The 15,052-nt window shown below is 39.1% G+C and overlaps 1 protein-coding gene and 1 non-coding gene across 2 annotated transcripts in view; both read right to left on the reverse strand.

Moving 5' to 3' along the window:
- The window catches only part of EIF3A (eukaryotic translation initiation factor 3 subunit A), a 32,014-nt gene extending 16,974 nt beyond the window's left edge, over positions 1 to 15,040 (reverse strand). Inside the window, exons 1-10 of the mRNA XM_065842961.1 lie at positions 14,887 to 15,040; positions 10,864 to 11,054; positions 10,530 to 10,666; positions 7,324 to 7,487; positions 5,879 to 6,078; positions 4,714 to 4,922; positions 3,533 to 3,704; positions 2,390 to 2,494; positions 1,708 to 1,806; positions 903 to 1,019 (exon numbers count right to left, since the gene is read on the reverse strand). Of these exons, the coding sequence (XP_065699033.1) occupies positions 903 to 1,019; positions 1,708 to 1,806; positions 2,390 to 2,494; positions 3,533 to 3,704; positions 4,714 to 4,922; positions 5,879 to 6,078; positions 7,324 to 7,487; positions 10,530 to 10,666; positions 10,864 to 11,054; positions 14,887 to 14,935 (1,443 nt within the window). The 5' untranslated portion in view covers positions 14,936 to 15,040. The remainder of the gene's footprint in view (positions 1 to 902; positions 1,020 to 1,707; positions 1,807 to 2,389; positions 2,495 to 3,532; positions 3,705 to 4,713; positions 4,923 to 5,878; positions 6,079 to 7,323; positions 7,488 to 10,529; positions 10,667 to 10,863; positions 11,055 to 14,886) is intronic.
- Positions 1,217 to 1,348, reverse strand: LOC136104818 (small nucleolar RNA SNORA19). Its single transcript, XR_010651800.1, has one exon. It is a non-coding gene; the product is annotated as a small nucleolar RNA SNORA19 (small nucleolar RNA).
- Positions 15,041 to 15,052: the final 12 nt, after the last annotated feature.

Here is a 15,052-nt window from a genome sequence, read left to right on the forward strand (position 1 = left end):
TATGACCAACATGAGTCAACAGAAGCTCTAAGCAGAAATTACTCTTTAAAAAAAAAAAAAAACAAACTATGAGAAATGCCAAATCAGTAGAAGAAAAATAGAACCATGAATAAAAGCTTGTTTAATTTTCATGGTTTATTAAAAAAAAAAAATTCAGTAGAAGAGGCTGAACTTTCAATGACTCCATGAAATGAGTGCTGCTAGAGAAATCATTCTTTCCTCTTCCTCCACATCAGGAATATGCAAAATGAGAATCCTGACTTTGATACAATTTAACACATCTAATACCTACGCTAAAGTTGTGTGTTAACCTAAATGAATTAACTCAGCTTTATGTAAAAACCGAAATGGATGATCACTGAGCAACCTCAACTGAAACCTACTTGTATCTCATCAACAGCTTAAGCATTTAATTACAGGTTGTCACTAATTCTATACAGACATCTTTACCAACAATGGAGAAACATCCCAGCCATCGGTGCATCTCTCAGACCTTGGTGTTTTACTTCAATCACTTGGTTAGACAAAACCCAACATTAGCGACTGCTGGCTCTTCAGTCTTCCACAACTAATTCAGCACACTCAGAAATTTGCATCCCTGTTTGTTAGACTTGCTTCAGAATATTCTGGACTAAATGACTGGGGCTCACAGAGCAAGTTTCAGCAAATTTCATTTCAACTTCTACTGCACTTATATTAATGCTTGTTGACCTAAATCAGAAATGCACAACAGAATGTCAATAATTGTCAGTTCTTAATGTGTTATCACTCGCATCTTTTACTCTAGTTTATCTCCACCCATCAGAATCAATTGTCTTTCTTGGCTTCAATGTCAAACCGTTAGTTTTCATCTAATGTAATCCATGAATCCACACATCACTAAGTCTTTTTACAGCACTTACTTGTAAGTCACAATGTCTGGCTGCATCAACAATACAACGTTCCAGCTGGAAAGCATCAACAAAAGGAACCAGGGTACACAGACGAGAAAATTCAATGCTTTGATAAATCTGGGCCACCTGTGAGAGCAGAAACATTAGGTATTTTTTCTCATTAAAAAGAGATCAGAAATAAAAGTTGTTGTATGGGCGATAAAGCTAACTTACTAAATTGTCGATAAATGAATATTAATACAATTGCAAATACTCTTTCAGGATTTTCTTTCTGAATTGTGTTCAAACTTGAACTAAGATAAAATGCCATTCATGAATGGCTTCTTTGTATGAAGGAGACTGGCAGCAGTAACTACATACAGCTATGCTGCTAATTAGCCTTCAGCTATTTTTTAGCACATCAGAAATAACACTGCTCGTCACTTGTAATGAAAGCAGGTCAATGAAATGTGCATTTTATAAAACATCTAAACACACACACAAAACATCCCACCCAAACCTTACTCCAAAAAGTTTTAAGAAACAATGAATTACCTTATATAAGACAACACAGATCCGTAATGAAGAAAATCTAGGCAAGATATTACGCCACTGTGTGCAGCCACTATTAAGTATAGATACTATGGTTGTACCTAAAATCATATACAAACCTGAAGATACAGGTTATATACTGAAAAGAATGATTTCAAAATCATAGTGGTCTTCTATCTGACAGATAAAAATTACTGCAACATAAAAGTTTCCAATTTAACATTCTTCCAAAGCATTTTCTAATTTATGTATACCTAGGAACATACATTTTCTCTATTCATACCTGCTGCAGAAGGCGAAGAATGGTATTGTTTTGCAGGTGTGGAACATACAGCTGCAGTTCAGGTTCCTTTTCAGCTTGGTCCTTCACCCAGTTCAGAACCTATCAAAATTCTGAAAAGTTACTCCGTCTGCATCAACCCGTAAAAACTTCAACATTAAACTACAAAGCACGGTTCTCGAATACTTCTGGTTTACAGCTCAGGAAACAACAGCACTTCTGCCCAGATACTACACCGTTTTCCTGAAGTGTACCTTTTGATCAGAACATTTATAATGAATAACTAACATTTTTGTACGAAGGCGACTGACAGTGCTGGCAACGTTTACCACACTGCTAATTTACCTTCAAGTTCTTTTTAGCACCTCAAATATCTTTATTCCCACTATCAAAGAAAAAGAACATGATGTGCTTCATCAGTTGCAGAATTTACATACTCTGCACCTTTATAGAGGCCCCCTGAATAGCACCCGAGAGACCTGAATTAATTTTTGTTCTATTCCAATAATCGGGTGTGCTATGTGTATCAGATGATATGTACATATCATCATAATGGAATTTGACCAAATAAAGCCAACTATTGGAAATCCTGGCAACAGAAAAAGCTAGCTGGTATTTACCACAAACCAATATTCAAATAACAGACTATAAACAATTCCTATATACACAGAGCTACGAAACTTACCTTGCTGACACGGCTACATAACTTGAGTGGGTGGAAGTCTACTTCAAGCCAATTGTAAAGTTCTTTCACTTCTGGAACAACATATTGCACTACGTTGAACCTCACCTACAGTCAACAAAAAAACCCCAAAGATCTCAAGATAAATACAATATTAACAAATAGTTATGCTTTAAGAATTTTATATTGAAGAAGTTAAATAGGCACCACCTGTACCTTTTAATATGGAAGAGTAGTTATTTTTTATTACAGTATTCTTAATTGCAGTGACAATAACTCTACCTACACCACTTAACTGTTCGCATTTATAAAAATGGGAAAGTAGACAAAAACATAGAAAAAAGATAAACACTAAGACTAGAGTACCACCTTCAACTTTAATATTAGCCATTTCTAAGACACAAGTCCTGCTACATAGATGTACATCCACATTCAAACTAAAACCACACATCTCAGTTTCATGAGCAAACTTCGGAAGTTTTAAATTGTGGGTTTAAGGCAAACTGGAAAGATATCAGAAGAAGAATTAATGCAAATTGTAAAACGGACCTTGAATGTAAGTTTTAGGCATACAAGTCAATGACTGTAAGAAATACAGACGTCCTCAGAAAATATCTAACTATGATTGAATGCCTAAGTTTTTAATGAGTATTTGGCAAGGTCTGAAGATAAATAAATCTAGCCTCCCTTCAAATTAAACACATGGAAGTCTTCATAATCACTTAGGTCCTCACAGTCTGCTATTCGATATTTGAAATACGTTTAAAACAGAAAAATGAATACTTGGTTCAGTTAATTATATCACACCTTGGAGCAGGGAAAAAAGCAAAGTTCTTGTTCACAACTCCTTTCAAACCCCTCAGTTTAAAACAACGTTTGTTGCTTGGGTGACATATAGGACAATACTGAATCTCACTCTTCAGTCCACACAGAAATTCATGCCTCCCATTACTGCTGCCATTTCCAAACAGCCCTTCTTGTGAATCTGAAATTTTAACGCTAGGCCGTAAAGTCATAAAATTAACCATAAAGCTGTTTTAATTTTTAAGTTGCTGTCCCATAACTAAACACAGTGGTCTAGAAGGAAAATAGTCCAAAAAGAGGGCTCAGTGTTTGAAAGCTCCTCCTCTGAATACCACTACCTACCATATCATTAATGAGACTGGCACGGGTTGGTGGAGCCTGCAGACCCAACAGCGTTGCCAGACGTCGCTGTTTCTCAACAATGATGCCATCCATGTCCAGAAGACGAGCAATATCTGTTCTCTCAGGAGTTATAGGAATTGACAGAGTGGCCAGAAGAACTCGAGTAGACATCCTGGTGACAAAGAATAGCCCCAAAAGATGAACTGCAAGAGAACACTAGTTAATCCCTTTTTATGTATGTGCCAATTCAAGAGTAGGAACGAGTAGCATTCATGGTGCAAAACTGCGTAAAAATGCCAGCAATAACAGAAAAGACACCAAATGCATAAGAAAAGGACCAAATCCAGCATTCTTCTGTAACCAGGGGAAAGATTTTTGATAACATATTTTCATTAGTTACATATGCGTGCATATATACACAGAAATTACAAAGAAATTTAAGCCACCTCTGTAAATATCAAAATACTCTAACACGAAAACAGCAGAGAGCAGCACCTTTAAGAAACTTATTTTAGCTGCAAATCCACACCAGTCATTTTGACTGCACTGATTTTTAAAATTTACTGTTCGAGTCAGATGTCTCTTTTGATGAAACAATACAAATGACACTAAATATTTAAATACTGACCATAGAACCCAGATGAAAAGGAATATATATAAGAATTTCCATAGAGTATTTCCTTCCACCAGATTCTGATTCTATAAAGAACTGGCGAAGAACTTTGGAGGTTAATGCACTCAATGATCCTGTGTGCCTCAAAAGCCTTGCCAATATCAAACTTATTATCAAAAAAATGAGGGCAATTTGGATACACAGACTTTTATATATTAAAGAAAAGTTTATACTGGTTATAATGAAATCTTGTGAAGTAAATACCACCACTCAGACAAGAATATGGAAAGAAAACGCGAATACTTATTAACTTGTTTAGCTTCTCAGTCACTAACATAGGAGAAAGCTTACTTAAGGTGATCCCCATGTTTACATTATTTACACCGTACCTATGTAAAATACTCTTCCTGCTCTAGGTTGCCTTTGAGGTAGTTAGTACTGGCCACCTGAAGCAAAGCTGTTCACAACCACATATGTTATCTGCTTCTTTTGGGGTACAATTCAGTTTATTTTTGTAGCTACAGGTTTAAAAAAAGAATCTAAGATCACATTAAATCTCATTCCCCACCTCTGCATCTCCTCTTGTGTGAGATTCTTCCGCATTTCTCTTGATAAGTGATAAAGTCGGTGAAGCGTGGATGCATGAAAAAGAGCATTTCCTGATTTCCAGAAGACGGTTGAGACTTTGTGATAATAATTTGCCATCAGTTGTGGTTTGGGTGGTTTCTTAGACAGTGCAAATAGCCCATGAATATCTTCCACTGCTTTGAAAGCTTCCTAAAAAAACCCCAAATACACTACTTTTAGAAAGTTTTTTGCAACCCCTAAGAAAGAGAAAAATATACATTCACTAAAGGTTATAAAGACTGTAACATAATTAATACCACAGAAAGCTGTGATCTTCAGTTTCACCAGCTACATAAAACAAAATACTTCTTTCCTAATAATGGAATTATTTGGATATACTGCAAATCCATTAGCTATCCGCTTAGCATCTCGTAGTTAACAATTGGCTAGTGTAATTTTTTGAAAACTGGTTTCTCTCAGATTTAAGCTACAAACCAAGCGGGGAAGAGTAAGCCAAACCAGAGTAACAAAAATTCCACTATTTTACCATTATACCTATTCTACTATTTACTGCTTTTACCATTCTTCATTATTTTTGTGATCAAAAATGGGTACAGTTTCCCTAAATATACGTATAACCTTACATAACCAAAAAGGAAACAACAGAGAACATTCTCCAAATTCACAAAACCAAAAAATGTCAACCTTGGCTTTTTTAAGGAATTGGACATGAGAAAGGTTGGAAAAGCAAAGCACCTCTTTGAAAACTTTGACAGTGCCCTCACTGGCTGGACGACCAGCAGTGCTGGGGCCCTGGGCTTTAATGTTGACCAACCACTGCTCAGCGGTCTTATCCCTGAGAATACGAGATGGCAGGGGGGAAGGTGTCATCACCAACTTCTCATTTTCACAATTCAGAATGACTTCAGCCACTTCAGCACTAACTTCTACCAGCAGAAGCTTGGTTTGAAATGCTATGTGAAACCAGCAATCCCAGGAACAACAGCCTAAGTATTCAATATCAGTATTATCCATAGATATTAGAACTTTCTTCTTTCGCTATTATTCTGTCTTTACCTTGGAGAATATACCACAAAACACGATCTGCACGGAACAGATTCCAGAAAGGTTGAAAACTACAGTGATTCCAGGTGCCTGCTGCCTACCTGCCAGAGCTCCATGCTGATAGCACTGTCGAGCTGCACCAGCCTGGTCTCCAGGTGCATCGACTGACTTTCGGGATTGTTGAGGTTGATCGCTGTGCTTTGGTTGTGATGGCGCTGGATCTGCCCCAAATGCATGCGCAGGTTATCGCAGAGTTTGCGGAACTCGGCTTTCCGCGTGTACTGCAGGCAGAACTTAAAAGCTGCAAAAATTAATTATATAAATGAAGAATGCTCACTAACATTGACTTCATGGTAGTTCTAAATGGGATTCAAAGATGTAAATCAGGACGTTTAAAGAATCTTCATTTACAGTCCAAAGACATAACAATAAGATGCAATCTAACTGCCATACACAATGAATAAGTGACAATGCAGAGCACTTCCATCTTGACCTCAAAAAATGAAGATGCTTCCACATAATTAAGCTTAAGGGAGTACTTTGAATCTCTTAAAAATGTCATAATTTAAGCAGTGATTCTAGCTTTTATTTTGAACTAAGTGCAAACAAAGTCTGTGAACGGCATTAATTCAGGTTTGGGCTTTATAAAATGTGGGAAAAAATTCTCAAGTCATCTAAATATGGTAAAGTTAAATGAAGCTTTCAAGTGACTAGAAATGACACAGAAAAAAATTGCCTTTGAACCCATAGTTCCTTTCAAAAATCTGGTTTTGCTTTGCCACTGTTGCTCTGAAAATTCTAAAGCATCTCTACCAGAAACAGGCAAAAAAGGAAGTCTTGACACTGTAGCGCAAAGACTTCAACATATTGAAACACCTAGAATCCATCTGACAGTCTTCTTTCCTAAGGTACTCTCACAATTTAGATACAGAGTTAAAAATCTAATGGACTCATTTTTCAAAAATACAGAGCCTTAAGTTATACACACAAAGTAAAACATTCCTCTATCTCTCACCTTTCAGATTAACATGAAAATATTCATTCTTACATACTCAATTTTTGCAGAATAACACCAGAAAGTATCAGATTAGACCTTTTCCTATTACCTTCTGCATAATATTTCGCTAAGTAACGTCTGTGTCAAAATCAACAGCACATGAGAATTTTACAGTATTGTGTGGTGTACACTGTTTTTTGAAGTTAGCTGACATACAATACTGTAACGGAACACACATTTGCCATTTTGGGTAATTTTGATCGGTAAGTTAGAAAAAATAAAAATACAGCATCAGTAATTCTCATCATTATTCTCAGTATGTCCAGGAAAATACAACATATTCCGTACAGGTTCTGTTACAAGAAAAGAACAGTGTCCAGAAACCTCAGTAATTTTAAGAATAGTATGTGTGTACCTACATATGCTGAAGAGATTATCATATTTCCAACTCTAAACCAATTTCCAAATAGAAATAAACTTTAATTTCATGGTTTTACAGGATGTAATAAAGAAGTCCTAGATCTCATTGTTTCCATCTTTTCGACTTACCTTGCTGTGCGATATCATGGTACAGGCGTTCCACTCGAGAATTATTTCGTAGAAGATCCAAACACTGTCTATAGGATTCCCACAAAAATTTAACCCAGGGTGTCAAAAGCAGTCGGTCAGTACGATCCTGAGTGTCTTCTCCACTCACAGCACTCAAAAGAACACTACAGTCAGGGTAGGGGGTGAGGAAAATAAAAGGGTGGTTTATTCGCCACAATTCTCAACGATTTTTCTTATCAAGATCTAAAATGAGACTGGACAAAACTGAGCAGCTAATTGCAGCTGGGCAGTCTACTGCTTATTTTCAACTTTTTTCCTCAGACTTCTCTCTTTTCTTTCAAGGATGTAGATAAATGTTCCTGCTGTTAAGCTTCAAACTTTGGCCCCTGCATACGTGACTGACACGCACAAGCTCCAGAGATAAGTGACACTGGAAGTTTTTCTATCCTTCACATGAGTAATCCAAAGGAAACTAATTCCAGGATTTTCATCTTCCTTCTTCTACCAAGGAGCTGTGTGCTGTACTTCTGTTAGACTGAAATATCACTGTCTACTCAGACACTTTCTGAGTTGCTGAAACTTCCTTTTTAGCCACCATCCATGTGCCGGAGAGCTCACTTCGTGTTGACACAGAAGCAAAATGTGCCTTACAACCTGCCCACATCAAAAACTAGAATTCTTACATTAAAATATCAAATCCTTTAAAAATTCTAACATGAAAAAGATGCTTAACAATGTAGAAGATACAATAACCTTGCATCTAGTGGCCGTAACTGCATTCCCTCATCCACAAAAATACAAAACTGGACAAGATTCCCAAGACACTGAGACAATGCTATGGCCTACATGATCTGCTCTGCCGAACAGTCTGCACAGCATGACAAACTTACAAAGAATCATCTTCCCCAAGTCTTCATTTTTAAAATCCTTTTTGAATTGTGCTTCTAATGTAAAGTCTGAACTCTCGTGATCCTCTCCTACTGCACTGCTTCCAGTGCTAATTTCCTTGAGTGCTAGTACTACATTCAATATTAAACGTGACAATTCACCAGTGTCTTCTTCAATAGATCAGGCAGTGAATCCAGAAAAAAAGTATGGGAACTCTAGAAATCAGGACCTAAAAACACTAAAGAAACTGTGGTTGTTCAGATAAAGAAGTGTGACTGAAAGGACATGTTTTCTAGTCCTCAGTCATATGAAAGAGCAAAGAAAAGAGCAGTCAGTCTGTCTTCAATACCTATTAGTGGGATTCCTCTGTAAAAAAGACTATTTCAGGCACCGGAAGTAACACGAATAGCATTGCCGCCCTGGAACAACCCTGCAGACAGGTCTGTCACCTTCTCGTTTTTTGCAAACAACGACCTCCAAAGTTCTACCAGAAAGCCTTGCTGTTAATGTGCAAATCCACAGCCTTCTACTCCATGTCTTTGTGAGCTTTATTTGACTACTATAATGCTATTCTTCAGAGTCACCTACACAAGACAAAATGTCCTCTACTTCAAGAATTTCTTGCATTTTTTGTCTTCACTAAATATGGCTTCAACTTCTTTCATTTCTGTGCCAAAATTTTAATTGAAACAATTCCCATTATCTCCTTTTGTCATTACAAGTAATCAGTTTCCCACTGGGCAATGTCTTAGTTGCCTTCCAATTTGACTGCAAACATCCCTTCTGTATCAACAGCTTTACTTTCCCCCAGGTTATATCTCTGGCATTTCTTGAATGTAAAAAATTAAATTACCAAATAAAATTCTAACATAATCAGGTGTCACCTACCCTTTGGCATGCCCATACTGAGTGTTACCGTATTTTTAACTCCATGTATTACTTCTTTCCCTCAAAACTCATATTAAAGATAACAACACATTAGCAACAGTTCGGACCACTACTCAGTCCTACATATGAATGCTGAGAAAACAGTCTGCTCAGATGCATATCTGCAGAGCTTTAGTACTCAAAATATCTGTTCATCCTTTTAAACCTCTAGAAAAGAAATTATGCTGTCACCCAACAAGAAGAGAAAGCTGACTTATCTATTCATCTCAGAAAGGACAATTTTCATGTTTTAAAAACCTCTTTTATTCCAGAATCAATATTATTACAAAAATCAGTAACAAAGTGTCACTTTAATCTTCAGACCACACTTAGGATGTCTAATCTCAACCCACCTCCACAGAATTTTACTGTTATTTTTCCTAGAATTCTTCACTTATGTCTGAAGATCCTTTTGTTATTTCTTTTGGTATCTTCTGAAAGATTTAATCTGGTTCAACGTATGGAAATTGTAATTTATTCCTTAGACTTCTTGATTTTTTTTAAAGGATGTGGACAGATGGGCCCTTCCAAACTCAACTGGAACGCTTTAAAATATTTCTTCACCCACACCGTGTCACCACTCTTCCACAGATATCACCACATATATAGCCATATTATTGGAGTTAACGTGAGCATTCCCTAATTCAACAGACTCATCTGAAGAATGTAAATATGCAATCAGACCCAACCTCACTTTGCCTGAAGCAGATTAGGAAGTTGTCCCACAAACCATCCTGACAAAAGAATAGTGACTTCTCGCAGAGCTGGAACCTGGTTTCATCCTAACCTGGCACCACTTGTCAGTGAAGGTGTACACACAACCTAAAGCAGGTATATTTACCAACACTTTTTTCCATTCCTTCTACATTCTCATTATCCATCTAATTAATAATAACACTCTTATTTTACTTTTTATGCCCTTTCTTCTGTTATCCCATCAGTTACGTAAACAAGCATAAAGTAACATCTCCTTTTGTTTCTACATGTACAATGTGGTCAGAAAGACTGGAAGTTATCACACACAGGAATTAAATTGGTCTAATATAATTAATAGCATTTGTACATCAACTGATAATGAGCCACTTTCAATAATAAACTCTCCAATACCACTACAGATGCAGATACAAGTAGATCCTAGAAAGCGCTGACCCCACTCCCAGAATCACTCCCACTGCATCTACATTTTCTATTCTTTATTACTTACTTTCTTTACTTGGACTTAGGATTTTATCCAATGCAAAATTCCTGTTTTTTCCCTATTTTAGAACATTACTAGTACTCCATTTCAAATCCACCATTTCTATAACTCAGTTCTCTGAATTGCCATTATCCTTCATGAAAATAAGGATACTTTGCTGTGCATTGGTATATTTTGAAGACAGGCCACCTACCTTTCTGGAGTTTGAATGTTATCTAAGTCTTCTATGTCCAGTACCATCTGCTGGGATTCTTCCTTAGCTGCTTCTGTTTTTTCTTCAGCTAATTTTAAATAAGCCCGAACAACATCCTCCAAAGATTTGATGTTCACCTACATCAAAGGCAGAAAATGAAAAGATGTTTCCACCCACAACTGGCAGCAAATATTTAAAATGTAAATGCTACAGAACCAGGAACACCTAAAAGGCAGATTAATTCTAACTCAAGACCAATGAGTTACTTTTAGATCAGATCATCTGATATATACCATGCTTGCTACAAATTAAAAAAAAAAATCAAAGGCCACACCTGCTGGCAAATATTCTTGTACTGGTACAGTCCTTCTTTCGCCAGATGACTCTTGCGGAGATCCACACAGAGTTCCAGGTACTTCAGCATAATGGGCTCGTGGATCTTCTGCCATGTTCGGTGTTTTTTACTTTTCATAACATCGTAGAGAACATCTAGGGCAGGCTGCTTTTTGCCGACCTCAAGGAATTCTGAAAGTAAAATCCAATTAGCAAAAGACTTGTAAACCAGAAGATGCAGTGTTTTTATGCTTAATGCTGTAAGCTTTTAGAATTTAATCTACTCTGACCACAGCTCATCAATGGTTTGATTTAGCTGGCCATACCATAACTGCTGGCAGATGCAACTGCAGTGGCAGCCTTTCCATAACATAACTGGCAAATGAATGCAGACGTCTCCATTAACATGAAACTTTCAGGATGGCAGAGATGTCTCTCCATCCATTAAGGCACAATTGAGCAGTTCATACATACTAATAAAACATACACATTCAGTCTTAAAGCTAGTTTCATAAAGAAGGACAACGAATACACACCACGAGGCTTGTGGTACAACCCCTACCAGTCCCATTCAACAAGATGCAAACCATCCAGTGAACGTGACTTAAAGAAAGTCCTGCCCTCAAGCCCAGAAAGAAAGAAACTTCACTCAGAAAAGCTGTTTGGATTTTTTTTTTCAACTTAGAGGAGTCTAGAGATTTGGTTTATAGAACAATTACACTAAAAGCTGCTACAGTACAAATGAAGGGTCAGACATTTTTAAACCAGCTTTGCTGCTGAAACCAGTGTTGCATTTATTCCTTCCCTAAGCTGTTACTAACAGCATCTCTCAGCATCACAGCAACTCCCATCTATGACATACTGCACGCTCTGCTCGGTACAAAACACAGCAAATCACCCACAAACAAACAACGAAGCAGCACCAACACACACACAGGCCCTACACTAAACATACCCTTAACTGCAGAAAAGCAAGACAAAAGAATGCTGAGAATGGCGAGTAAACAGGTTTAAAAGATAAAGAGAAGTCGAGTCCAGCTAAAAGCAAATGTGTGTACACTTAAAGGCTGAGGGGTGGCATCAGTACTTCTCATGAAGCACTTTGGAAAACCCTATAGTCCCAAAGAAATAAAGGCAGAAAGGATTAGTATGGGCCTGCTACAGGTGCTCGGACATCACACAGACCTCCTAAGTTTTTGAATCTTAGAATCAAAGCTAAACACAGCTAAAAGATGTAATTTCAAAGTAGCAGTGCTGTTTTAATTTAAGGACTTGGGGCTTAGTTTCTGTAAATAACGACCTTGCATAAGATGAGCAAGTTACTTTTTATTAAAAATGTACTGTTACTTTTAAAGATAGTTAATGTTACAATGTGACAATATTCAGCAGTATTTTTTTACTCATGAAGGTAATTCTAATTAAGCTATGCTCCATCCAATAATTTACACTGTTATTCTATCTCAGCACTGCTTTTGAGGCAATTAGTGCTCATCTTTACAATTTTTATTTATGAAAATAAACTTGAAAGGCAAGTTTAATCCTGCAACAATGCCAGGCCACTCCAACCAGAGCTCTCAGTGGTCGATAACCAACCGGACAAAGCATAAAATGAATTCATATTGTTTTGAAACTTTTAATTAACTCTGGTCAAGCAAGTTTGTACCAGTAAGCCAAATAATTAAAGCTCATTTAATAGACACTGCAGTAAAAGCACATGCAAAGTGAACATGAAGCATTAAATCCAGCACACATCACCATGCCTTGCAGCAGAAACTGTGTCATAGAAACAAAGGCTTGTAACAGACAAAACCAAAGCCTTAGCCCCTGAATAAGCTGTAAGAATCACATTTCTTCCATTTTCCTCTGTTATACCACTTAAAATGTTAAAAGGTATCCAAAACAGCAACTGATGCTCGGAGAGGACATGAACTAGCTGACGCACATTGACAACTCATCTACTGCTAACCTGAAATCCCAAATTAAACTAAATTTTCATCTGAGAAAATGTACATCATTAGAGAAGGTGACAAAGATGTCAAGCATTAGTCAACATCTCTCACAGAGAACAAACTCAATATCTGCAAAAATAAAATGCTCCCAAAAGTTGCATTAGACCCTTGCCTACAAAGTGATGCCAGATACTAACAATAGCTATGGGTTGGCTTTGACCTACATTTATTGTTTATAAGGAAAAAATAGCCTTTCTTACATATCTGCGCATCTACAATCATTCAAGCTCTTCTTATTTCCAAACATTTTCTATGTATGCTGAGGTCACTGAGAACCTGAAGTATAAAGTGGTCTTAAATGCTCACTTAGGCCTTACATATAAAATGCAAACACTGAAGCTCTGGAAACTGCACCAAACGTTCCAATTTGAAATGTCAGTTTAAAATCAAACTGCTTCCTGCAACATACAACCTGCCTTAGATAAGACTTCCCACCCTTTATTACACTTGACCACAGAGGAACTGAGCCACTGCAGTTTGCAAGACTTGACACTGCTTGTCATGTTTCCCATTCAGTCTCCTGAGACTCAGGATTGCGTTTGGCTAGAGAACGTTCCCTTCAGTTCCAGGCCCTCAGTTCAACTCTACTCCTTCAGTTCATCAGAATTCAGTAGACTTGCAGCAGTGCAAGAGATGTGAATTTAAAACTGTTCTTCAATACCAGGAGAGCAACAAGAAAACGTTCAATTTAAACAGTTTAAGATCAATATTCCAGCAAAGTGACTTGCTCACCAAGTAATCACAATTTACCCAAGAATTCAAAAGTTTAATTAAAGTTTATATAGTATGGTATGTGCACCTTTCCCAGTAAAAGGACTGGAAAATACAACTTCATCTTTGGAAGCTGATTGAAGTTGACTGTATCTTTCATCTTTTTATCTTTCTGGGACTGATTTTTCAGGTTGGACTAGATGATCTCCAGAGGTCCCTTCCAACTCCAACTGTTCTGTCATTCTGTGATTTTATAATGAATTTCAGATTACAAATCTTGAGGATGTGCAGTACTTTATTTCACATTTTCTTGTTAAAATACCAAGTACTTGAATTATGTATAGTCCCCAGACTACAAAGCCTCTTCAGCTGTCATTTCAAGACCCGTACATCATCTGTAATTTTTGGATGTCTTTAAGTGTCATCCTGCAATCAGTCCTGTGACAATGAAGGGTCTAAATGGTCTTGTTAAGTGCTTAAAATAGGATGCTATAAAAAAAAGAAAAAGTAGTGCCCAAGCCATATATTTAGCCTGAAAGCAGAAAGCTGATAAATATAATCAGTCCAGCTTTGTATGTGTCTGTCAGTGATAAACAGCTACAGTACAGTCCTCCTTGGTTTCCATTCCAGGAGTGAACTTATAGAAATTTATACATTGCCTGTGCAACACTGGAAGAGTTTAATCATTTGCATTTTCACCAGAGTTACGTGAAGGATGGGACTAAATACAAAGCCCACATGAAAAAACAGGTTTGGAAATCACCCCGGAGCGGGTGCGAGATGTAGGCCAGACACCCCACGCCAAGCCCCGGGCCGGCCGAGAGCCCCTTCCCGCAGGCGGGCACGGCGGCTGTCCCGGGCGCTGGGCCCCAGGCTGAGCCGCCGCGGAGCCCGGGCCGCGCTGCACAACAGGCCCCCGCCGCCGCGACCCCCAGAGCCCGCCCAGCGCCTCCGCCCGCGGGCGGCCAGGGGCCCCGCCGGGGCCGGGAAGGCGGAGCCGGGCAGGGCGCTCTCCCCGCGACCGCCCGGGCCTCGCGTCCGCCATGCGGCGCGGCGCACGCCGCCAGGCCCCGGCCTTTCCTTCCGACAAGGCGGCGCCGCGCCGCTCCCGGGCGGCCTCTCCTCAGCGCCAGGGAGGCGCCGGCTGAGGCCCCGCGCACCGAAAGGCCGGCAGAGGGGCTGTGGGGGCGAGCACGGCACGGCGTGGCCGGGGGAGAAGAGCGGCGCACGCTGCTCGCCACAGCGGGGGCGGGGGGGTAAAAGGCGAACCGGCGGTGAGGGGGAGGTGGGCGGTCCGCACTGACCGTTCGCCCGCTTCAGGGCGTTCTCGGGCCGCTGGAAGTACACCGGCATGATGGCGGCGGCCTCTCCTCACAGGGCGGCGGCGACTCCGTGCTCCAGCCAGGCAGCCTGCGAGGCCGGAAAGAGAGGGCGGCCCGTCACCCGCGCGCGCTGACGTTGCCGGAAGCG

This window comes from Patagioenas fasciata, chromosome 8, assembly GCF_037038585.1.
Source record: "Patagioenas fasciata isolate bPatFas1 chromosome 8, bPatFas1.hap1, whole genome shotgun sequence".
Taxonomy (NCBI): Eukaryota; Metazoa; Chordata; class Aves; order Columbiformes; family Columbidae; genus Patagioenas; species Patagioenas fasciata.